The 27,016-nt window shown below is 51.6% G+C and overlaps 1 protein-coding gene across 1 annotated transcript; it reads left to right on the top strand.

Annotated features, from left to right (window-relative positions):
- The first annotated feature begins 326 nt into the window (after positions 1 to 326).
- On the top strand, positions 327 to 26,799 carry NR4A2 (nuclear receptor subfamily 4 group A member 2). The gene is made up of 8 exons (XM_078606996.1): positions 327 to 535; positions 7,103 to 7,327; positions 9,311 to 10,341; positions 13,082 to 13,211; positions 16,207 to 16,370; positions 18,870 to 19,072; positions 20,499 to 20,677; positions 26,166 to 26,799. Exons 3-8 carry the CDS (start codon positions 9,313 to 9,315, stop codon positions 26,420 to 26,422), a joined length of 1,962 nt encoding a protein of 653 aa, XP_078463122.1. The 5' UTR covers positions 327 to 535; positions 7,103 to 7,327; positions 9,311 to 9,312; the 3' UTR covers positions 26,423 to 26,799.
- Positions 26,800 to 27,016: the final 217 nt, after the last annotated feature.

The raw sequence follows: 27,016 nt of genomic DNA on the forward strand, positions 1-27,016 counted from the left end.
ACCGAACCCGGGCGCACACCCACACCGCAGTCGCCGGCTTCCCCGTGCAGCTCCATTGGTCCCGGCAGGGAGTGACGCGCGCGCTTTGGAGAGCGCGAGAGGAGCGCGTGGTGGAAGAAGAGAGGGGGGGGTAGGGAGGTGGGGGAGGGAGGGGGGTAGGGAGGGAGGGAGGGGGGAGGGATGGGGGGGTGACGATGCCGCGGCCAGGGTGGGGGTTGTGGAGAGGAGTGGGGGTGGGTGGTGTTGGATGATGGAGGAGGAGGAGGAGTGGGGAGGGTTTGGGGTGCTCCGGCTCGGCGCTTCGGCCACATAAACAAAGGCACGCCGCTGCCGCAGCGAGAGAGAGAGAGACACGGAGTTTGGAGACTCGGTGAGACCGCGGGCAGAGAGCTCAGGTTCTGCTCCGCACCGCACGAGCCCCAAGCGAAGCCGCGGTGAGCCCCGGCAGCGTTGCAAAGACCGGACATCACTTCACGGATTTATCCATCCACCTACACTTTATGTTCATTCAACACGGAACCGACTACTATCACAAGTAAGTGGTGTTACGCGTCCCGCACGTGTTGTTCGCCCTTTAAAGCGTTTTGCCGGCTGTACTGCTCGCGGTGCAGTAGAAGCCCCAACACCTGCCGGCCAACAGCTGACTTGGTCTGCTGATGCTGCTACTGCCGCTGCTGTCACAGAAGATAACGGGTGCCGCCTTTCTTTAACAAATCATGTAAACTCGCGTTGTCTTAAGTGCAAGACTTTTTTGTTTATTGCAGTTGCACATCGTCGCAATTCATTTCACAAGTGCAACACATCATCCTCGGCGAGTCTCTTACGGACACGGCGAGTCGGAGACGCGCGTGTCGTCTCCTGCACCTTAATTTGACGCCCCGATTGCGTGCGAAGTAAAAGTAACGGTGCCGCACTGCCCGGAAGAAGACACCTCCCCGTGGTGGTGTGCGAGCGCATCACTCGAGCGATTCTCGCTCTCAATGGGCACGACGATGATGTTCACGGGGTAAAATACAACGTGAGTTTGTTTTTTTTGTCATTCAAAATGAGCACGTATATTGATGACCACGCGTGTGACGCTCGCGCGCGGAGGCAAGCGTGCAGATCGCACAAGCGTGCAGATCGCACAAGCGTGCGTGTAGGCAGTACTTTTAAATAAAGTGTCGTAGTCCGCTGCGGAGTTTAGCAATGTTCTGGTTAAAGCGCGTCGCCGCTGGGTCCGCGCTTAACATCGTATGGCGAAGGGTGCGTTCAACGCTTGCTCGGCTGATTTCTCACTCTCGTCTAATTGTTTTCCCGCACGAGCTTCGCTTCATCTCTCTCTTCCTCTCTCTCTCTCAACCGCACACGGCACCTCACCGGCACACCGACACGAATCCAGCCACCTGCCTGCCGGCTACACGCGGCGTAGGGAAATGGAATTGTTTATGCAAACAGCAGAAGAACATACACTGAAGCAGAGTGCATTGTAAACTTGGCATTGTCTCGATGCCTCGTGCTCAAGACATGTAGATTAACTACTCCCCCCCCCGATACTTCACTTGTAGTGTCAATCCACTGCTGGATCAGACGCTCCCCCACGCTCTCCGTGTCGTATGCTTTAGATGAAACGCGTTACGACCGAGTCTTTGGCAAAGAGATCAAGATGCGCAGACCGCTCTATCTGGCCCACGGTGGTGCTATGGGGGGGGGGGTAGCCCTTACACAAATTGGGGTTAAATTAATCGATCGTACGAAAGAGTGGGCAACGCGGGGCTGTAATTAAGCCGTGCTACAAAGCACGATGCCAACAAATCGCTCTGCTGCTGCTGCTCTATCGCGGTGCCCCACAGCAGCAGCAGCAAGCAGCACATGCAGTGGAGCATGAGTTACCGCTACTTGAGAAGTGTGATAAAAGTTGCATTTACATCTTCTGTTACGTCCTCGATTTTTAAAACGGTAAGGGAGACCGACACGCTTGCACCCTCTGACGGAACACGTTGCTAAATAAAATAAAAAGTGTACAAACAATGTGACTGGGTTTCTTGCACTAGCACGACCGTTGGTCGTGCCCGTTAAAACACGCGGGTGATAGCTTAGACGTGCGTGTCTGTGTGTGCGGAGTTACACAGGTGTGTGTGTGTGGAGTTACACAGGTGTATGTGTGTGTGCGAAATTACACAGGTGTGTGTGTGGAGTTACAGGTGTGTGTGTGTGGAGTTATACGTGTAGGTGTGTGTGTGTGGAGTTACACAGGTGTGTGTGTGTAGAGTTAGACAGGTGTGTGTGTGTGTGCGGAGTTAGACAGGTGTGTGTGTGTGGAGTTACACAGGTGTGTGTGTGTGGAGTTACACGTGTGTGTGTGTATGTGTAGAGTTACACAGGTATGTGTGTGTGTGGAGTTACACAGGTGTGTGTGTGTGCGGAGTTAGACAGGTGTGTGTGTGTGTGGAGTTAGACAGGTGTGTGTGTGGAGTTACACAGGTGTGTGTGTGTGTGGAGTTACACAGGTGTGTGTGTGTGCGGAGTTAGACAGGTGTGTGTGTGTGGAGTTACACAGGTGTGTGTGTGTGCGAAGTTAGACAGGTGTGTGTTTGTGTGGAGTTAGACAGGTGTGTGTGTGGAGTTACACAGGTGTGTGTGTGTGTGGAGTTAGGTGTGTTCGGAGTTACACAGCTGCGTGTGGACGGAGTTACACAGATGCGTGTGTGGTTATAAAAGTGTGTATGGAGTCACACATGTGTGTAGAGTTACACAGGGGTGCGTGTGTGTGGAGTCACACAGGTGTGCATGTGTGTAGAGGTACACAGGTGTGCGTGTGTGTATGGGGGGGGGGGTGAGCGGTAGTGTCGCGGTCATCGCGAAGCGCTACGAACTCGAGTTCACAGCCAACAACGGTGACGATTTTCTGATCCAGTCATGCGCCACCAACACCCTCGTGTGTCGGGCCGGCCTTCATAGGTGCTCGCTAACTACACCTGGCCAAACAGTCTGTTTAGGCTATATGAGGGATCTTTGTCTTTAGAGTCACCGACAAATCAGCTGATTTATTAATGAGGAAGCGCTCAGGCATACGGGGAGATGAATTGGGATTTCCTGATGGGTGATTGCACACCATAAACGCATGGGCTATTTGACATCACGAGTGCCTTATATGGACTTGCTGCACAAACACAGAAGTGAGTGTTACGCGTTAGCGGTGTTCGGTATAGGAACATTCGGTGTGAGTGAAAATGTCCTTTCATTTGCATGCGTTCCTCAAATTCCTTCTCGCGTGTCATTCCATTGTCACAACATAGGAAAACAAAGCACGTGCTTGCGTGCGATATTATGCGTGCGTTTCAATTGAATAGCATTGCAGCATAACGGATAGCGGCCCATGTATCAAAAAGACTCGACACATTCGTCAACAGCACTGCCCTTAAATTTAAGTATGTAATAGGCGACGTTTCGGGCAATTACCTTTCTTCGTAACACATAAAGGCTCACATATCGGCAATTATCCCGTTAGTGGGATATATGGCCTAATTAGACTATACAATCAATACAGGTCTACATCAACTGATACAAAAAATACAGGGCCTGTGTATCTCTTGATGAAAGATGGCACGTCTCGGTTCTTCAGTTTGCGAAATAGTTAGCAGCAACACGCCACTCGATTATTTTGCTGCTATAAATGTCCCAATGATGGGCCACTTTGTTGAGCTATCATTTGTGGCCAGGTCGCTTTTGAAAAATAAGTCAACACCTCAGTGGGCTTTGGGTGATAGGATGGGGATGTTTTCGTTGTATTTGTACGTGTTTGAGTGATTTGTTTACCTTTCTTGTACTTTGCACTGCTATAATGTTTTTGTATTGCTTGTTGTTGCAACGTTCTTATCCGACCCAATTGGACATCGGTGAAAAAAAGCTTAATAGCTCATCGAATTCCTCCCAGTCGAAATACATCTTCTGATTTCTGAAATAGGCCACGGTGTGCGGCGATGTAGGCCACGTTGAAACGCCACGACAGTAAACCGATCCAGTTACTCCCTACTCGTGTATGTACGGCTATATATAGATTACTTCTCGGTGACGTATGGAACCTGGCTCGCTTGCAAAGTGATGGTTGATGTTGATTATGATGACGGGTGGGAGAGTTTCTAATTGCCTCTTCTGCCTCTCACTTGGCGAGCAGGTGTCACACCCGTCTCCTCCAGGCCTCGTGCACGGCCTGTACACACACACACACGCACACACGCACACACACACACACACGCGCGCACACACACTCGCACACACACACACACGCGCGCACACACACACGCGCACACACACACACGCACACACGCACACACACACACGCGCGCACACACACACACACACGCACGCACACACACACACACGCACACACACACACGCACACACACACACGCGCACACACACGCACACGCGCGCACACACACACACGCGCACACACACACACACGCGCGCACACACACGCGCACACACACACACACACGCACACACACGCGCACACGCGCACACACACACGCACACGCGCACACACACACACGCGCGCACATATCTGACTGGGCTCCTCTGTACAGCCGACACGATTTCCTTTAGACCGCGCATTTCAACTTGCAAGCGTACCTTCGCTGCTTCTTGCAGTGGTAGGAGTGAAGTAGTGACTGGTTTATCTCCACGCATCTCCACCACCTTCGCTGTTCACCTCATGCCACACTATCTATCTCTGTCACAAGAGGTACACGCTCGCCAGCTCGTACTACAGTGCCAACACACGCCTCTCGTTTGTACACCGTTTTCTCATATATAATATATGGCTTCCTACAACGGCGTTCATCCACCCTTCTTCGCGGCTGTTGCGCACTCGTGTCTAACACACGTGGGTTGCTCTTTCCATCGTTCAAACGACTGTGGAGTTACCTTTCGCCGTAGTGGCCATCGCCTGCACGTTCCGTGTAACAACAGATACATCGCGGAGTCAAAAAAACCGGAAAGTATTGTTCTATAAGCGCTATTGCGGGCGTTACGAATCCCTCTCTGTGCGCGTGGTCATTCTCGCGAATAGCTGTTGCGGTGTCGGGGGGGGGGGTGTAACCTGTCCGATGTGTCCCATCGGTGGTTGGGGGGCGCTCGGGTGTCGCTGGATGAGGGTCGCCCCCCGTGTGATGTTCGCTCTCCCACCCGAGGCCGCTGCATCGGTGTGCGATATGCGATGTGTGTGCGATACAGAGCAGACGCAGACGCGCGCGCGCGCAATCAGCGAAGCCCGCGCACGGCAAAGTGGAGGAGTGGCGGGTGCGATAGGAGAACGTTGGGAAAGCTGTGTGAGCCGCTTGTGGGGGCACGATGCAGAGGCCACGGAGCCCGTGTTTTCAGCGATGCACGTCTGAAGAAGTTAGCAAAAGCTGATAGCGTTGAGGCAAAATTCATCATTGCCATCATTGTCCCCTGTGATCTTATCCCCTGCTGGATGAAGGCCCGTCCACATCTCTCACGCTCCAACAATAATCTATCTCCTCGGCGAACATCCCCTCGGACGCGTTCCATACGCTAGGTTACAACTCTGCAACGATGTTTGACCATGGGTCACCATCATCATCATCCATTCGAGAGCGGCGTGTCCTGCCCAACAAGCCCCGCTGTGTTGTTAGCGAGAACGATTGTCGTGCCCGCGCACGGGCGCACGCGCCCCGAGACAGACACACAGCATAGCCTATGCACGTACACGTTTAGGCATGCACGTTTTAACAGAGATCGCTCTTGTCGGCAACGTGTTAATCAGTCGCAGATTCGCACGAACACAGCAGACACGTGGTACTAGGTGCCATTGCCAATGCTAAATCCACCCATTCATTTTGTGACCGAAAGTCCGTACACCGCGCATTAGGCTACGAGACCAAACACCTAGATTGCTATCGATGAGAAAAATGTCACTGCGTCGATTTGCTCGCTTCCGCGCTTGTATTACGCAGCACAGCCTCGGCGGTGGAACTACACTGACCGCTGAACAATTTGCGGAAGAAATCGCAAATTGCCGACACCCTAGTGCAACTACTTGAATTAGGCGCGTGTAGGTGACAGTGCGTGGGGGTGAGAGAGAGAGGATGGGGGGGGGGTGTACGATGATAATTGGTGAAAAAGGAGCAAAACAACGTTTTGGAGGTGGGGGGGGGGGGTTCATGAAATTTATAATTTGTTATTGTTCCACCTTCGTGCGAGCTTCTTCTGCACGCGCGCGTTCTTCCTGCCAGCGCTGGGGAACCGAGGGGGCTGACGCCACGGCAGTCGCTGGAAATCAAAAAGCGTTACCCCCCGTCACGTGACGTCACCGTGGCCGGTGAGATTTAAAGGCAGGCGACGGGGGGAAGTGGAGGTGCACAGCCAAAGAGGATGGGCTGCCCGGTTGTCTCTGTCGCATCTTTGCCGCGACGCTTCAGCTCGGAGAATGAAGTGCCCACGAGTTGTTTCACTTTAGATTAGTTTCGTCTCGTGGTCGTGCCGCGCAGGCCCTGCTTGTGGCGTTGTCTCTCTCTCTCTCTTTTTCTCACCCTTACAAAGGCACGTACCGATGCTGTGTGGAAATTACCCTTCGCGTGTGTCACGTGTACTCGTAACACAACGACACTCCTCGTCCTCTGAAACCGTGCGCGTCGTATTTTACCTGCTCACATGTCGCTCGCTCATTCGCTCTCGGTTACGTTGAAAGTTTGTCGGGTGATGTTTTGTGTGGGGCGTGCTGTTGAAGGACCAGGGAAGAGAAACGACGTCAAATTACTCGAGGTTGCTTTATCCGCAAAACGCAATGCAACTCGACAGAGACGCGGGTGATCATCGCTGGCAAGCGCACGCGCTGTTCAGCAAGCACGCAGCAGCGTGCACGAAGTGCGCCAACTGCGCACTCTGCAACGCCCCAGACTGCGCGCTCTCCCATCAGATTCCTAACAACAGCTGGTCAAGCCAACGCGCGTCTCTCACTGAAGAATGCGCTACTTGCTACGGCCAAAGTGACCGCTTCTATACGGATTCATGACGCTCGCGTGTGCACCCCCACCCCCTCCTCCGTCTACTCCCCCCTCCCCCCCCCCCTTTAAAAAAAAATTACAACTCCACCCAGGTGTCATCCCCCTGCAAAGGCAGCAGCAGCAGGAGCAGCTCTCCACTTTGCCCGTGTCGCTTAGCAACAGAGAAGCCGGCAGCACGAGGAGCGAACCGGCCTCCCGGTTGTGGGCTGAGCCCCGAGGCTTGCCGCATCCTCGCCCCTGCCTGCCCGGCGTCCCATCCGCGCCCTCTCGCCCTGCCGCTTCGCGTGTGGAGATCACTGTCGCGCATCCCAGCCCAGGTGAGGCACGCGGCTCCACGTGTTGCGAACACACAGACAGAGAGAGATTCGTAGCAGCCGAACCAGTCCGGAATTGTGTTCTGCGAAAGAACAAACAATGTCGGTACTCTAGTGGTAGTGCCTTACGTCGATAATCGCCTACTACCCCAAGGTAGCTTAGCGGCGTTCCGGAAAATATCGCGTGAGAAATTAAGCCCCGGTTTCGTGTGTAACCTGGATTTCGATCACAGGTCACGGTTAACATCAGTGGCGAGTGATATCTGGACAGGTACTGGGCCACACTTAAATGCGTACCTGGTGCCGCGTGTTTATATTCAATACCGGGGAGACAAAGGCAACCGGGCGTAGTGCTGTCCACACGACTCCCTTCGTGTACCGTGCCGGCCTTTAATAGGTGCTCGCTGACGGCACTTGCCCCAACAGTCTGTGTAGACTACGCGTGCATCGTTGTCTTTGCGCTATGTGTGTAGGGAAGACGGGTTTGCGAGGGAGTTGGGAGGGTAGTCAATGTATACTCGCATTGCTACGGGTACGTCTGGTACATGCAGTCTGCACACACCGGCAGTTGTGAATTAGCGCAATTTACCGACACTTCGCATATTTTATATATACCGTACTTTCATTTATTTTTTTAGGGCAGCGTTATGAACGAATCTGTTGAGATCTTTCCGCTGTGAATTATGGTCATTGACCCAAACGTCGCCTATGACATACGCTTTCCTCTCTCTCTATTGAAGAATGCGTCGAGTTTTTTTAATTTATTTTCTGTAGCGAATGGACGATTGTCCAGCGTCTTTAACGAGTTCCGTCTTGAAGTCGCGATGCAGTTTTAGTAAAAAATTTGCGAAGTTCGAGTGAAGTTGTGTGATGACTGTTTGCTGCGTGAGATTATTTGACGTTATTCTTGTTCGAGCGCGTTTAATTACAAAGGTGTAAAGTTGTGTATATATGCTACCGGTTGAATGGTGATTTTCCATTGCACGTTTGTAATTAGTTATTTAGTTTTCACTACTATTACACAAATAGGTAACGGTGGTGTTGACGTGTTTTGTTTGTACCAGTTCTTTACATTTGAACAATCGCGAAGCGCTCGTTGTTTGTTTGTAGAAGTAGACAAAGATAAACAATTGTTATGTATTACAGTACTTTTATGTTTGTGATCCAGTTCATGAAAACGTATAATTGTGATGTATTCGTTTTTATATATTTGTGTGGTCGTGGTGGATTCAGATAGACGAATGGATAACAGTTGCCGCTGGTGTTGCTCTGTGTATTAACACTCCCGGCGATTTGAATTAACTAAATTTGACGGTAAAAAAAGATACAAAGTTGACTCACTTTTAAAATTATTCGAACACAAATTCGCCATTAAAACTCAAGTTTGACATTCAGAGCTATATTAATTAACTTATATAAGAAAAATTACAATTTATTTATCGCTCAAATAATATTTAGCATGCGATGTTTTAACATGTTTTAACGACGCGAATGCGCGATCAATTCCGTGTTCATATATCACGTGTAGACTGTTATGTCATGCAGTATTCTTACATTCAGCTCAAATAATAAACCTCACACGCGCATACGTAGCAAATAATTTAAAGTAGTATCAACTCTACGAAAGGTGTTTGATTTTTCGTCCAATCAGACACCATCGTAGTTTTGTTCTTGTTGTTGTTAACTGTTACAACTTATTGTCAAATAAACTTACACGCGAATACGTCGCGCGAATACGACGCGTTAATTAATTGCGGTGCTGTGTATGAGCGTCAATGAATACTCAAACGCATTCGCCTCGCGGGGAGGAAAATATGAACGGCGCCTCCGACACCACAGTTCGAAGACCTAATTATCAGACCTAATTAATTAACGCAGCGCTCATCACAATTAAGGAGTTGAATTCGCACGGTGTAATGGGATCCGCGGCGACACCGACGGCTTCCTCCCCTACTTCACGTATTTTTTTTTGTTCCCACCCCACAGCGATGCCCTGCGTTCAGGCTCAGTACGGATCGTCGCCTCAAGGTGCAAGCCCGGCCGGCCAAAGTTATTCATACTCGAGCGCCGATTACAACGGGCCGTCTGGCAGCGGCTACGGCGGACCCGAGTTTGCCAAGTTCGGCATGGACCTCAGCAACACAACTGAAATAACCGCTACCACGTCTCTGCCCAGCTTCAGCACTTTCATGGACAGCTACAGCGGCGGAGGCGGCGCCGCTCCCGGCTACGACATCAAGCCGCCCTGCCTCTACCAGATGGAGGTGCCAAACCCGCAGATATCCGTCAAGATGGAAGACATACCGACGATGCACGGCTACCATCACCACCACCACCATCACCACCACCACCCCGGCTCGCTGCACCCGCAGTCCGAGGAGATGCTGCCCTCCTCCAGCTCCATGTATTTCAAGAGCTCCCCGCCCTCCACCCCCACCACGTCGGGCTACCGCTGCCAGCAGCCCCCTCTGTGGGACGAGGCGCCGCCGAGACTGCCCTCGATGCCGCCGAGCTACATGGGCACGGGCCACATCATGGACGCGCCCCAGAGGAAGGACGTTCCACCCTGCTTCTCCGTGTTCGCCTTCAAGCAATCGCCGCCCAACACCCCGACCACGTCCAGCTGCCAGATGGCCTTCGACGGCCCTCCGAGGCCTCTGCCCATGCCCGCCGAGAGCGGCTTCCCTCACCCGCATCACCACCACCCGCACCACCACCCGCACCCGCACCACCACCCGCACCACCACCATCACCACCACCACCCGCACCACCCTCACGTGATGGAGCCACCTCACCCGTTCGCGCTGCCGGGCCCCATGCGCAAGCGGCCGCCCGTGAGTTTCCCTCTGCTGCCCATGGGCCCCGGGCAGCAAATGATGGAGGGGCCCATGTCCGCCTCGGTGCAGCAGACCCGCGGCTCGCCGTCCGGGGAGGGGCTGTGCGCCGTTTGCGGCGACAACGCCGCTTGCCAGCACTACGGCGTGCGCACGTGCGAGGGCTGCAAGGGCTTTTTCAAGGTACGCCAACTTCTCCCGCGAGCTCGCCACCCTCCTCTAACCTGTAGACTCGGCGCAGCCACCACGGCGCAAGCGACGGCCCCGTGTCACGGCGGCGTGCAGTGACCAACTTGAGGTCGGCTGGCACGGCACAACACTTTGCTCGTCGTCATCGTCACCACCGACAGTATCATCAGCAGCAGCAGCATCGTCATCGATCATTCGGTGGCGCGCGTCTTTCGCGTGCACTCATTTCGTGCATAGCGATAGAGAGAGAGAGAGAGAGTGAGAGAGACATTCCACAACTTGAAGACGCGCGCGTTCTCCGAGCGCGGTGAGTGCGGCGCGCAAGCTTCTCTCTGCCCCGCACTCCGCATGCCCCCCCCCCTCGCCACCACCTCTCGGCGTGCAACGCGACCAAGTTGTCTCCCAGCGCTTTAATTACTCAGCACATTTCTTGCTCCGACCTAATTGGAGTTAATACATAATTGCGCGCTCTAATGAGCATTCATATCTCGTGGTTTAATGGTGGGGTCTTTTTTTTTCCTTTTACGTTTCACCGCTTGCTGCTTGTCCGCGAGAATTCGCTACCAAAGCGGCCTACCCCGCTCATCTCACTTGCAAAGGACCGTGCGCATTTGTGTGTATTCATTCGTCTATGTTGAACTTCTTTCGCACCGCACGTAGCCAACCGTGCTAATCGGAGGTGCGGGGAAAAGGGCAACAACAACGATACAGTTGAAATTCCATACGGTTTGAAAATGCGTGTTTATTTTGCGAGGATCAAGTTAATGCCCACGTCGGATTTACATTTACAGACGCGCGCTCGTTATTGCTTGCGCGGCATGCTTATGCCACTGCAAGTGCCCTAATATTATTTACGTTAGCGCTCCACGTTACTCGTGCACTCTGCGCGTTGTCGTTACCCAAATAATAAACCCTCGTCGCTGCGTGAATTGCCTCGAGAGCTTGCCGACCGACCGCATGCCGTGCGGTGCGTGAGTTATTTCGCGGCACGCGTAGTTTACAGCGGGGGTTGCAATTACAATCAGCCGCGGCGTGTTCACTTAAATAACCGCCTCGCGCCGACGGCGCCACCGGCTCCCCAAGTGTCGCATTTTGTTGGTTTTGGTTGTGCGCTTTGGTTGTGCGTTTTGGTTGCGCGCTTTGGTGTTGCTCCCACCGGCCGGTGATATGCACATCAGCGGCGTGTCGTCTCGCAGGTCCAGGGACCCGTGCGTTCTCATGTCCCCGTGCATCGCTGTCCGCTCTGTCGCCCCGCACGTCACCCCCACCCATTGATCTGTCATTCAGCTGTCAGCGACCGATGGAAGGGAGTGTGAGACAAGGATGGAACGAAACACGCCCCCGACGCCAGATACAGAAATTTGTTTGCCGAGATAACACAGACAAAATGATTTATTCTCGGTAATATAAATATATAACGGGGGTTTTTTCTTCGTCTTCGTCTTCTTCATTACCCGCCGTGTCCTGCGGTGCCAACTCGCCACCGCAGGACACGGTGCCGTGCACTAGGCTGTCGGAAGGCGCTCGAGTCCTGTTGAACTCAAATCAGAAACGACAGTGGCCAATGGTCAGGGTAACCGTGTGGAACACTATTCCCAGCGGTAAATTAAAATCGTCCGGTGTGTTTTACTTAATGTTCTGCTCGAAGCTCAGCGGAGCGATCGCGCTGTTGAGTTAAGGTGCCGAGAGAGGTGCAGACCCCGTGAAGCAGCAACTACAACAACAACAACAACAGCATCAGCGGCAACAACCACAGCCACCACAACGCAGTTATCAGAACTAGAGCGACAGGGAGATTAGTGCAACAGCAGGAGGCTGGAATTATTCTCAGATGAACAATATTCACGAGATGAGCGCCGTCCAAAAAGTCATCATCATCATCATCGTCGGCTATACAAATGAACAGTTTTTTGTTGTGTGTGCTTGTGCACCACAGCCAGTAATTACAACTAGCTTCACCAGGCGACAGCCAGATTTGCCTGGCTGTGGCGAAACGTCGTACTCAGATTGTAATGTTGTGGCTTGGCTCTCCAACACACTGGTGTGCTGTACTAATGACGAATTGGCATGTTCTGTTTACGTGACAACCCTTACTAGTTGGCTGTGGCGGGTGGTGGTGGGTTTTAACGACACATTTATTTACGCGATCTAACAAAAAAAAAACTCTTATGGATGATATTAGTCGTGAAAGCCTACGTGTTAAACTAGCTTATAAAGTCCTGCGCATTTCCTACATGCACAAGGAGAAGACGTTTTGAGAACAACCAAAGTCAATTTGAGAAAAGTATACTGACCCAAACATCTGTTTTACGTTCAAGTCTCGTCTTTCAATGAAACATTACATAATACTGCGCGCATGTGTGGATGCTAGTGGTGACGGTATGCATATCAATGCAGCTCCACTTCTACTCGGAAAGTGATGTTTGGATCAATACATTGTCAATCCACTGCTGGATGAGGGCCTCCCAACGCCGTGCAGGTCGTCGTGCTTTATTATTCGACCATACTTACGAATAAGCAGTGCGCAGTGTACGCAGATAATCCAAACAGACTCATCAGCCCTGTCTTGTCGCCCACATCATCACAATACAATCATTCACGGGGCCGATAAATCGACACGTATCCATGGATCCACGCCTCGCGTTTCGTTGTTTCGCGTCGCAAAACAGTTCGCGTGTTAAACCCACGCACGCCCCCAGGGCGCTCACCGCCACGGCCCCGTCTCGTTCCGCAGAGGACCGTGCAGAAGAACGCCAAGTACGTGTGTCTCGCCAACAAGAACTGTCCCATCGACAAGCGCCGCCGGAACCGCTGCCAGTACTGTCGCTTTCAGAAGTGTCTCGTGGTCGGCATGGTCAAGGAAGGTGAGGAGTGCGGGCTGGACGCCCACAACGCCTGATTATATCATCGTAGTCGTCATTGTCATGGGCGTCATCATCATTTGCACAGCACGGGATGTAGTGCTTCAATAAGATCTTCTACTTTTTCTTGGTTCTTTCGGTAAAGTCACGTAGAAGGGAAGTAATAAAATAATAAAAATAAAACATAATAAAATAATTCTCACGACGTTTCGGCCACAACGCAAGCAGCCGTCCTCAGGCGCATGAGGACGGCTGCTTGCGTTGTGGCCGAAACGTCGGGAGAATTGTTTTATTATGTTTTATTTTTATTATTTTATTACTTCCCTTCTACGTGACTTTACCGAAAGAACCAAGAAGATGAATCCCTGCAGTCACGAAAGCTTTAAATCGAAATCTTCTACTTTTTTCGTCATCGTGATATTTAGGGCATCGGACGTCATGCTTTAACGTGATGATCATCTGCAGGATACCAGACACCTCGCTTCAACATCATCATGGTCATCATGTGTACGACACGGAACTCGCCATGTCATCATCACCCTCCTGTTGTCGTATTCACAACCTCTGCACAGTGCATTGAAGCATCCCGCATGAGATACATTCGCTTGTTTATGAATATCGAATGTGCCTACTAATCTGATTTGACGTCTTATCTCGCGGGCCTGCTAGAGGACAGCCATCATCTCTTAAAAGAGAGGTCTTGTCAAGATGGCTCAATGGGTGGTCCCATGGCATGAGGCTACTATTTGTCCATGGTGTGTGTCGTCCACATTGTACTCCGCTGTGCTGAGTCTGAGTAGCGTCAATCACACGTCTTTGCGGTGTATCAACCAGAGCGCACTTGATGATAATCACGCGAAAGGGAAGTTCGCCATTAGGTTCTATTTGTTAAAGGTCAGAACTATGAATTCATTTCTCACCGAATATTTGTTTTTCCTGGTCAATGGATTACTGGAGTAGGTATCACGTAGCGACAGACATCCATACTTGATGTGGTATGCCGGGTACGGGAATATTTTCCTGATCGCCGACCTGGACAAAAACCCTGGTCAGGACTTAAGATCACGGTTTACAACTCAACCTTTACGCTGTGGGCCATGCAAATCTAAACAAACCTAGCGTATGCGCGCGCGTGCGTGACGTTTGCATTAATGTTTCAACTGCGTAAATAGGATACTTTTAACCAGCGGAATATCCCCTTTAATTTGGGGAACAATGTTTTTTTTTATCCAGAACCAATTGTACGGAGCAAACGGGGAGAGACAATATCGGAGAGCACCGCGTGGGCGATCTAGAAGCCAGTGTTGGTGAATAATTCTATTATTTTCTCTTTATACGTGACTTTACCGAAAGAACCAAAGAGTAATTCATTGCAGTCACGAAAGCTCCAAATTAAGCATTTTGGTGAATAATCTTGTTCAGGCAGCAGCGGGAGAGAGGCGTGGGCCACGCGAAACGGTGGCAGTCGGCACCGACCGCGTGGGGCCTCGCAGTTTATCGGGGAGGGGGAGGGGTGATGGAGGGGTTGTTGGGGGGGGGGCGGCACGGACGTGGCCTCCTCCTCCTCGTGGCTGCTGCGCGCATTTTTAATTCTAGCAATCGCTTGATGTCGCTGTTCTGACGAGGCACGAGGACGCGTATTCCAATTAGCCCGCTGGTACGTGTAAATATGCTCGGCCTAATGCATTATGATTTCAATTGATTAATGCGCATGTGCTATTGGTGGGTGGTCAGTTGGCCGACGTGGGTTTGTTTTAATACATTATGCAATCTAGATTACATGCCGTTTTGCAGTTGATTGAAATTACAATGTATCCATAATGTGTGCATTGTCGTACTCTATTGCCAAAAGGCGCACAACAGAGTTGTATAATGCACGTTGCGTGTACGTGTGTGGGGAGCGGTGGCACGGCAGTTAGAGCACTGTGTTACTAACCCGGCCATGGCCAAAACCAGTGCAGATTATCTGAACCGGTCCTGGGCCTCTCCTAGGTCGACTCGGCCTCAAATTACTACCGAGTGCGATGTGTAAAAACATCGCCACTTGGTAGAGAAGGGCAGCCAGGCGTGGTGCTGGCCACCCACCCCCTCGTGTGCCGTGCCGGCCTTAATAGGTGCTCGCTAACAGCACTTTCCCAAAAGTATGTCAAGGTTATACATGAGCTCGTTTTCCTTGTATCTGTATGCGTGCGTGACTAGAGCGCCTGTCGGCGTTGTGGTTTCACACACAAAACACTGCAGTGTGTAACGGTACTAACTATGGACTGCCTGCTTTGGCAAGACCGCGTATCGTGTAAAAATTACAAACCTGCGGTGTCGTGGCCATAATTTTGTAGCTTATATAAATGATATCAATAATAATAATAATAATCGGTTGTATGTTCGCCAGGGTAAATACTGCAATAGATGTGCCGAGGTAGGATAGTGGTTGGCCAAACTGCCGCGGGGAAAAGCATCGACCTGTGCAGAGCAGCCCGTGAAAAAACACACGGACGCGCGCTTGCGCGCTCACACGCACACACGCGCACACACGCACACGCACACACGCACACACACACGCACGCACACACACGCACACGCACACACACGCACACACACACACGCACACACGCACACACACGCACACACACGCACACACACGCACACACACACACACGCACACACGCACACACACACACGCACACACACGCACACACACGCACACACACACACGCACACACGCACACACACACACGCACACACACGCACACACGCACACACACACACACGCACACACACGCACACACGCATACACACGCACACACGCGCACACACGACGCGATCACCTGCGCAGGGGAACAACACACCCAGCGCTTGTCTCGGCATCGGCCTCCACCCAACGTCTCCCTTCCACGTTGCTCTTCTCTCCCGTGTAAATTGTCTTTGTGCACAACAACAACAACGACAACAACAACAACGCAATGTCCCGTCTCACTGGCGCGTTCCCTTCGCTCTCTAGTGGTGCGCACGGACAACCTGAAGGGGCGGCGTGGACGCCTGCCCTCCAAGCCCAAGAACTCCCATGAGAGCTCACCTCCCTCGCCGCCTGTCAGCCTCATCAGCGCGCTTGTCAGGGCGCATGTCGACTCCAACCCTGACGTGACCAGCCTGGATTACTCCAGGGTGAGCCGGCAGGCCCGGTGCTACCCTCATATACCCCCCACCCTTCCCCATCCACATCCCCCACCGCTGCACCCTTCTGCCGCAGCTCTCCTCTCCTGATGTCCCCCAGCCCCGACACCGTCCGTCCGTCCGCCCGCCCACCCACCTGCCACCCACCCAATCGCCTCTCATCCACCCCCCCCCCTGTGTCCACCCCCCCACTTTACCCTTCCGCCCACCTCCACCCACCCACCCAGCCCTCCCCTGCACCCCCTGCTCTCACCCCGTCGCCAAGTCCTTTTGCGGTTCATGGTGAGCTCGCTAATAGGCTTGATGGCCAGCGGATGTCTTCGATCGCACAATTGAACTTGATGCATGAACGCTCTCGGTGAAGCTGTGTGTGTGTGTTTGCCCGCCCCCCCCAACCACAAACACCCCAGCCCCCCCCCCCCGGGCACGCAGTAGCCGACGCGGGGACCTTCAATCTTTTTAATCGCGTGTCCAATATCCCAACGCGGTCTTTTACAATTCGCGTTGTCGACTGGCGTCAACTCAGCGCGTCCGCACACATGCAGCTCACTCGCGCGACATTCCTCCTCCTGGAATTCCCTCCCATCAACTCCAACTTTAATATTGCTGCTTGTTTGCGGATATCCGCTTGGCGTATTGTACCCATTTTGAGCCTGTGCTGAGCAAGGTGATTTTTACGATATTATAATTAAAACAAAGTATTGCTGGCTGGCTGGAGGGACAGACGGACGGACGGTAACGTCCAAAGAACTTGCGAGCTGCGAGTAGATATTTTTGTTTTTACGGAGTGGCCTTTAATTATAACTTGGTCACAGTGTCGCTCGCTCTTTAACCCCTGCAAATCAATACTGCACATCACTCGCGCGGCGCGGCTTATTCGCCTGGCCTGTGCGTGACAGCACCGGCGTGCGCGCCTCGCATTGCTCCGCCACGTGCGAAGTTCCACCTGCGAAGTTCCACGTGCGGAGTTCCACGTGCGAAGTTCCACGTGCGAAGTTCCACGTGCGGAGTTTCACGTGCGGAGTTCCACGTGCGAAGTTCCACGTACGGAGTTCCACGTGAGAAGTTCCACGTGCGGAGTTCCACGTGCGAAGTTCCACGTGCGAAGTTCCACGTGCGGAGTTCCACGTGGGGAGTTCCACGTGCGCAGTTCCACGTGCAAGGTTCCACGTGCGGAGTTCCACGTGCGCAGTTCCACATGCGAAGTTCCACGTGCGAAGTTCCACGTGCGGAGTTCCACGTGCGAAGTTCCACGTGGGGAGTTCCACGTGCGAATTTCCACGTGGGGAGTTCCACGTGCGAAGTTCCACGTGGGGAGTTCCACGTGCGAAGTTCCACGTGCGAATTTCCACGTGGGGAGTTCCACGTGCGAGGTTCCAACGTGCGGAGTTCGGCGCGCCTCCAATCGATCAAATTTTACGAAATGCGCAAAGATTACGAAGCACGTGCAGACGGTGCTGTTCATGGCAGTTCCCATCACTTGAGATGAATGCGTGCCGCCACGTAGGCCACAATCGCTTTCAACCACACACGAACACTCGGGCGCTTTGCCAATCCACTGCTGGACAAAAGACTGCCCACGCCGAGTGGGTCATGACGTGAATTGTGTGATCATACTTCACCATGTCGTCAATGCGGGTTTGTGAGGTCGGAGGGGAGGGGAGAGGAGAGGGGTGTTGACGACGATGGGGGAGGGGCATTAGTGATTCATATATTCCGACCACTGATGTTAACAGCGAACGAGAATGGAAGTCAGGTTTAACATTCTATCCAGCTCCACGCGGCCAATATGTTCTGCCACTGCGCCACCGCTCCGTCAGTCTACACTGCGTCCAGTCGATACAGTACATCCGAATTAACGGAACACGCAAAGCGATGTTTAAAGATGTCCTTCTATCGCAGCTGCAAACCTATGGGGGGTTTTTTTTTTTTACAAAAACTAACTTAAAAGTGACTTGTAGGGGCGCCATAGTGAAGGCATTTCGGTATGACCGGCGCGAATGTTTTATTATTATCATAAACACGTCCCTCCAATAGCGTCACTACAACGCACCTACAAAGTTGATTTTCAAAACTTTAAACTCGTGTCGGACAACCAGTGACACGCAGATATGTGTGTGTGTAGCTACAAGATAAGAGCTAATGGTTTGCATGGTGGACTACTCTATTTTCATCACCTGTCCTCATTCTCTCTCTCTCTCCCCAAACCCAAGATCTCAACAAGGCGACGTTATCGTCTTCTTCTTGGTTCTTTCGGTAAAGTCACGTAGAATGACGACGTTAACAGAATCAGAATCTGTATTTATACTGGAGGAATCTGTTCAGCTCTTTTTTCACAGATGTCCAGCGGTTTCACAGATTTCCATTAAAACGCAAAGATGAATCCCTGCAGTCACGAAAGCTTTAAATCGAAATAAAACACAACTTGTTTATCCCTTCTTCCCTCCCTCTCCTCTCGCTCTCTCTCGATCCGTTCGAAACCCGACGCAGTTCCAGTCGGCAGGCGAGTTCCAGACGGGAGGCACGGACGCGGAGAGCGTGCAGCAGTTTTACGAGCTACTTACGGGCTGCATGGACGTGATCCGCAGCTGGGTCGACAAGCTCCCGGGCGTGGCCGAGCTGCTCCGCGATGACCGCGAATTGCTCTTCGAGGCCGCCTTCCTGGAGCTCTTCGTGCTCAGACTCGCCTACAGGTATGGGTGGCACCACCTCCATCATCATCATTAGCAGCAGCAGCAGCAGCAACTATGCTCAATACACTGCTGGATAAAGCCTACACACATCCTCTCTTCCTTACCAAGTCGTCACCACCTCTCACGATCCTGCGATGCAAATCAAAATCAAAATTCATCTCGCACCCACCTGCATGCATATGGACTGATTTCATCACTCCAGCTCCTCGGTAGACGTGTTCATGGGCTCTTTGTCATCATTTACTGTGTACCCCCCTATCCATTCCCCCCCCCCCCCCCCCTGTCGACTCTCCCCCCCTCCCACACTCCTGCGAAATGTAAATGCAAAAGCCGAGAGGGAGTTGCATCAACTCATAACTACAACTTTGCGCGGACCCTGGTAAACGTCATTAGGTTCCAGATTACAGATGGCCTGCCTTTAGCTAGTCGAGAGTCCCGTATATTTTCTGTCTCCATTGCGAGTGAGGTCTGTGCAGGTAGGTGGATATGTAGGCTGCTATAGCATCATACTTATTCATGAGCAATCCACTGCTGGATGAAGGCCTCCCCCAAGCCGTGGAATCTCTCACGGTGATGTAAAAGACAATCCACTCAGCATCGCTCCATCTCCGCCGTGAGAGTCTTCTTAGGTGTATTCTCTCAGAATAATTTTTTGGTTAATTAGAATCTTTATCCTGGATAAATCCGGTGAGCTGTTACTCTCTTCTCCACAGATGTCCAGTAGGGACGCGTCAGAAAGTGATTTGGCTGCCACTCTGTCGTTATCAGATAGGTATCTCTTGCAAGTATATGGCATACCTTTGAACCAACCTTTCTCTTGTTAAAAAGGAGATTTACGTAAAAAAAATACGCTGTGAACCGTTTAAAACACCGTCGTTACTCGAGGGACGCTCTCTCCGTGTAGTTGTGGCCAAGTTGCAAGCACAGTCTTGAGTTGGTGCGATGGCTTTTGAATAAAACAACGGCTCACACTCGCGAATTATATCACAGCGTCTTTAATATCAGCTGCAATGATACCTGGCAGCGTAGTTTTGCGTACAGGTGTGTTATTAGAAGTGCAATTGTCCCTGGCGCGATGGCGCATGCACGCGATGCGTGCACTGGCGACTACACTTGATGGACCACGCGCCTTCAGATCGATCTCCAAAGGCAGCTGGGCGGCAATGTGATCAAATAAATGGCAGTGCAGCAAGTTGATTGAATGTAACGATAGATGTTATCCCCTCCCGTGCGTTGTGGGTACTCCCGTTTCCTCCCACGTATCAAATCATTCATTAGTTCAATTGGCTAAGCACCCCAATGCAAGATCTTATTGAAACAATTTAAAAACTCGGTGAGACTTTCCTGGCCTATTATCGAATAGCACATACAATAATCATTGCTATCAGTGTGACCAATGCCTCCTGTGCCGTCATGTGCCGTACAGATCGAACCCTGCCGAGGGAAAGCTGATCTTTTGCAACGGCGTGGTGATGCACCGACTGCAATGCTTACGAGGATTCGGGGACTGGTTGGACGCAATCCTGGAGTTCTCTGCCAGCCTGCAGGAGTTGAACGTGGACATTTCAGCCTTCTCTTGCTTGACGTCTCTCGTCATGGTCACAGGTGGGTGTGCGTCACAACACCACGCAGATGTGCGGCGTTAATTGAAGATCGACATGGGCAAATGTACACATCTACACGCGTCGTCATCATCACCGTCGTCATCAGCTATGGTCAATAGCGTCTTGGATGAAGACCTTCAAAGTAGCCGTCATCCCTTACCATCCTACGATGGAATATCAATCAACACACAATCGGGAGTGAATGGTACGTGGCGCATTCATAGATCTTAACGATGACCCTAACCAATGATAATTATAAACACACGGGATATATCCTTGGTGTGCTGTACTCTACGTACACCGTTGCACACTACACTGTGTTAATAACGCAAATGCGTGTCGTGTGTATTGTCCTGCACACACACACACACACTATTGTCACGTGATGGAAATGCTGCATTGGTATAGCCCACGTGCACCTCTGGCTAACTGCGGATAGAGTAACGGTGGCATTGTATTGTCGAGTAGATGGACAGCATAGGCGTACCAGCGTGGTGTATATTTGCCGTGTGGGTAGCAAGCCGCGTTTCTCCCCGCCAGCGTGGGTGACGTCTCTCAGACAAGCCCACGAGGCGCTGTCGTCGTGCTGGCCGTTGGCACGGCCCAGTACGAGAACCGCAAACGAAGCCAATCAAACGCGCCGATCCTACATCGAATTATTTGCCGGTGGTGCCGCTGCTGCCTGAGGTGGCGGTGGTGCACGAGCACGAATAACAAAATAAACGCTGCCTTAAAAATGAAAATATAGTTAATATAATCACTCGACCTCTTCTTTGGGTCTTTCGGTAAAGTCACGTAGATAGGCTCAAAGAAAATAACAAAAATAACAACAAAATACGACGTTTCGATTGCAACGCAAGCGATCGAAACGTCGTATTTTGTTGCTATTTTTGTTATTTTCTTTGAACCTATCTACGTGACTTTACCGAAAGACCAAAAGAATATGAATTCCTGCAGTCAGGACAGCTTTAAGTCAAGATCACTCTACCTTTCTTTGAGAAAGGGTCATTACCCGACACGTCGCCTCTTTTCTACCTTGTATTTGTATTTTTTCATGGCCACGGTGATATTGACTCCCAAATACGTTCGGGAACGACGGCGAGCCTAAGGGCGAAAAGAGCCGAGCCGATTTCCATCATCCTTGCGAGCGAGGCAGGATCATTTACATTCGATACGCGTTAAATAGCGGGGGGGGGGGGGGCGGCGAGGGGGATGATGGGCCCGGGGGGAGGGGGGGCGGATGCAACTATAGGTTATCGGTAGCCTAGGGTACTGGCAGCAAGCAATCATTCGGAAAAGTGTCATTAAACAATCTTTAAGTATTTAAAACAATTCGCAACTAATGACTCAATCCGCGCGGCCGCGGTGGCCTGAACTCGGAGCGCATTGGCGCCGCGCTAATTAGGGGGGTGGTGGGTGCATCTCACAGCGGATGCGAGCAGGCGGGGGGGGTTTAAAAACCATCTCCCTCGCCTTCTTCTCCAATATCCACTGCACCATGCCTAATGATCCGGGCAAGTCTCATATTGTGGCATTTCCGAAATTTTGTGGGCGACCTTGCATCGTTCGTAATTGAAGACCGAGTTAAACACACTCGGCAAATATCTCAACAGTCGCCGTGCGATATAATTGTAAATTAATGGGAATGCTAATGTACGAATTGCGGTAATGTGGGTCGCGCAGTCCCCAGGCGAGGCGAGCCGCCGCTCATTCGCGACTTTTGTTTGTGCTTTTCACTATCCTGCCGGGACCCCGGCTCGCCATGAATATTTATGAAGCGCTCAAATTTGTTACAAAACATAATTACTACCAATTTGTTCCTGTGCTGCACCATTGTATTATCATTCAGTTGATATCTATATACTGTCGCCGATGCCGCTGCGTGTTTACCGTCTCGTAGCGTTTGGTCAAATGACTTATTGTGTGCTGGGCGTGAGTAGAAAAAAAACAGCACCAACATAAAACAAATTCGGATATCATTCCGCATACCGATTTTGATTTAGCCTTGTCGCCGGCTCGCAGTCGCGTTTTATTTAATAAGCGCGTAAAACGTAAGCGTACGTTGTTGTGCACGGAGCATTTATTGCGGACGCATCTATTTTAGATCGGCTTGTTTGGGAGATGTTTTGTTGTCGTTATTACTGTTGCCTAATAGATAAAGTAGCCATGCAGAAATTGCATCTTAATTATATCCTTTGCAATTCGGTATTAAGCAGTAAGCGAATATTAGGATATCGTTTAGGCTCCACACAAAATCAGGGCTTGATCATCCAGCACGATCCAGCCTCAAATCCCATGCTGCCCTTTATAAATTATATATATCCGTGCCGACGCCACTGTCCACAGTCGTGTGCCGGTGCCGGTCATCTCACGTCACAACCGCACGTGCGTTGACGTCACCGCTCCATCTCTACTTAGATGGTCCCCCCCCCCTTCCTCAAGAGCGTTCCTTCCCCTCTCTGGAGATCCACGAACAGAAGAATGTTGACGAGGGCGTCATCGGTTGCGTTACTGTGCGAATGAAATAAGCGGCCGCGAGTTCGGCTCGCCGCGGTATTTTGTGCAATTGAATCATTCTAATTGATCCCTCGTCATGTTGTCACCTGGGTTAACACATGTCCAGGTGATACTCGCAATGCCAATTAATCTACGCGGTCAAGAGCCCTAGGTGTGAAAACTGCATTCCAGCCAAATCGTCGCCCGTGTAAATAAATAAATAAATTCTCGCGTTGGAATTCTAGGCAACGTGACCCAGCACTCTGTATTGTCTTTCCTACTGTTTCGTCATTGGAAAGATGCGCAAGTTAAGCAATATTAAATGCTTACTAAATAAATCGCTGGTCTTCGCGGGCTGTGACCCTCCGGGTAAAATGTGCCCATCTTTTGATAGTTACTGAGCAACGCTGCAGCCGGCCACCAATGAAGCTGTAGTGGCATTGGCCTTGTGTGTTAAGTGATCGTTCAAGTTCTTAACGGAGGAGTCTAAATACGTTGGGGCTCCCGCTAATTGGGCTATATGTTCAGCCTCTCCCTCTCTCTCTCTATCTCACTCCACTGCTAGATGATGGCCTCCCCCCGCACCGTGCCGGTCAGGGGGGGGTATTGTTTGAGCATGTTTCACTGCACTGTTCACTGTGAGTTGGTGGACGGGCGAGTGGGTGGTTTTAGTTGGTCGGGGGCGGCGATGGGGCGGCGCGAAACCACTGATGTCAGCCGTGGCCGAAAAACGAACTTGGCTCGTCGGTTTCGGATGCAAATGCACGACGAACCAACGTGCAATAATTTCACAACATGCTTACAATCATACCGGGCTATAAATTCCACGTGCTCAAATTATTCAGATCGGACGGCCGATGACCAATGAGGCCACGCCCAGCGCAACACGGCGTCACACCAATAGAGTGCGCGTACACACGTGACGTCACAAGCCTTCTTGTCGGTGGTCACGTGTTTGTTGGTGGTCACTACTCATTCGCTATGACTGACATCAGAGGACTTTCAATTCATTGTATGTTCCTAAAACACATGTCCCATGGGCCATGATCTCGTAAGAGCTCGGAAGCTAAGCAGGACAGGGACCCTGGGCTATGTATGTACGTATGTTAAACTTCTTTCGCACCGTAACGTAGGCAAACGCGCTCATCTTAGGCGAGTGCTTGGATGGGTGGGCACCTCGACACAGAAGGTTGTCGTTATATGGGGCGACGTGATGGGATGCATGGGGGCACTGCAACAACAGGCATCATTTGCAACGTACTTCTCGATTTCCCTTCCTCACCAACCCGCATTGACAAAGCGGGGTGAATTTACGGTCAATTAACCCCAGACGGTCAGCAACGGCGTGGAGAGCCGCTCATCCAGCAATGCATTGATAAAGTGGCTCCTGCAACATTGACGTACAGCACCGCACATGCTTCGCGTAATAGGCGCACGGTCTAATCGCGAGACAAACACGTAAGCGCCCACAATGAAGTTATCGTGAGAAACTTGTCTCCGGTGAGAGAGATCGTGGCTTGCGTGTGGATGGTTAGGCCTTCACGCAGCAATGGGTAAAACAATGGATAACTGCTGCTCGTCTTGCTGATGACCATGAGGATGACGATGATGGTGATTAGGCTTATCATAAATTGGCCAGTATAGTAGCCTCGACATTAAAAATGCAAAATCAGTTGTGCATGATTTTCACGTTGCGCACAGCTGTTGTTCGGCAAATAACACACGCCGAGGTGTAATGACATGGGGGGGGTGAGTGGGTAGGTGGGGGAGGGGTGTGTGGGTGGGTTTTGTCGTTGATTCTCAATGGCAAATCGCGGGTCTCGTTTGTGAGACAGAGCACCTAAACAACGTGTGTGGTATAGTCATAATGCACGCCAGGTGTGTCTAACTTCATCCAGGTGAAAATGTAAATCAACAAAACACCCCACATCGTTCCTCTTGTCCTGTGCAATGGTTATCCACCCTTGAGAGAACATAGAACAATGGAGACGTCTAGCCAAACGTAACACTCACAGTGGACCTCGCAGATTGTATGAGCTATTGTTTATGCGACGGTGAGCGCATGCGGGGCTCACACGTCACGGTTCACACGGAGCCCAGAGATTCCCACAGCTCAATTAATCATCTCCCTTCATTGCCCACCCACTCTGCACCGCCTCTCGGCTCCAATCGTGGCCAGCGCTCTTCCTTCTCGCGCGGTGCAGCCTTCGTCGCGTTTGCCGATCTTCTCCAATCGAATGCAAATTCAGCCTCCTGGACCACGTGCACACCCGGTGGTTGCTTCAATGCAGTGCACGTGTTAACGTGATAGCTTTTTTTTTATGCATCACAAGTAGTACTAACTGGCCGCTCCCGTCTCTACACGAAAATAAAAGGCCAATTGACCGAACACTTTTCCAGCAGTTAATTACCATCGTTTTGAGCTTGTTAATTATTGCAACTCAAGCACTTTCTAAGGTGCAATTCAGCAGTCGGAGCAATGCTTGCGGTCCAGAAACAAGTGATAAGCTACGCAAATAGCCGTCCTCAACAGCAGAACCTACCAACACAACAAAATAGAAGCATTAGCCATTGGTGGATATTCTGTACTCATGGGTGCTCATTATCGTGAAACCCCGCCGTTCTTCTGCAGCTTACTTGTTTTTGCAATGCAATCACAACTCCGTGTTTGTATTTGCAAGGATGGTGATGACATCTTGACATGCAAAACATGCTGAAATTCGTTTTCGCGAAATTAATTGTCGTGAAAATCTCGATTTACGTGTGATATTGCACCACCGCCAACATAGCTTCTTCATCTCTTACGAGTCATCTTCGAAGCCAAAAGTCCCCGCTCTTTCTCAATTCCATCACGAGCCTTGCGTGGTGGTGGCGATGAAGGTCTCGTGGACTGGGGGGGGGGGGGGTGTGCTTCTCCCTCCGTCCTCTCTCTCTCCGCAGTCCACGTGGTGCCCAACCTTAACCCCAACGCCGTCCCTTCTCCCCCTGTGCAGAGCGCCACGGCCTCAAAGAGCCCAAGCGGGTGGAGGAGCTGCAGACGAGACTCGTAAATTGCCTCAAGGACCACGTGGCGTTCAGCACCCCAGCGGCCGGGCGGCCCGCGTACCTGTCTCGCCTGCTGGGCAAGCTGCCCGAGCTGCGCACCCTGTGCACACAGGGCCTGCAACGCATCTTTTACCTCAAGCTCGAAGACCTGGTCCCTCCGCCCCCGATTCTGGACAAGCTCTTTCTGGATACGCTTCCCTTCTGAGACCGCGGCGTCGTCCTTGTCGTCGTCCTGGTGGATCTCTGCGCGCGCCGGTGTTTGATGGTCTCAAGACTCAACAACGTTTTAGTGAAAACACTTAATCCCGGACATTTAAAATCAACTCAAGAGGAATCTGTTTTCGTCTCCCCGTGTCGTCTCGGCCGACGTCCGTCCCCCCCCCCTCCTTTAATTATGCGTTGCAGTTCATATTTACGGCCAGGACAGTCGCATTTAGACATCACATCGGCTTCGTTCCACTGGCCATGGTGCTGTTGGAGTGGCACGCAAATGCCGTATACTGTATTACAGACGACATTGTCCACAAACGTGCAGGGCTTAATTTCTCAAGGAATATTTTCCAGGAGCCCTCAACCCCGGACCCCCCCCCACCTCTTGCCCCCCCCCCCCCCACCCCCATCCTCTGCTATGGGAAATACTATTTTCCGGAGCTCAGCCCCGTAGAACTCCGATTGAAATTAAGCCCTGAAAGCAACAGAACCCAGTGTCGCTTCAATTCGCTTTGAACACAAACGCGCGGACACACGCGAGGTTGAGACAGGCCACGTTCACACGCGTGTCCATGCTTCAATGACAACT

Source organism: Lampetra planeri, chromosome 2, assembly GCF_965212315.1.
Source record: "Lampetra planeri chromosome 2, kcLamPlan1.2.h2, whole genome shotgun sequence".
NCBI classification, from domain to species: domain Eukaryota; kingdom Metazoa; phylum Chordata; class Hyperoartia; order Petromyzontiformes; family Petromyzontidae; genus Lampetra; species Lampetra planeri.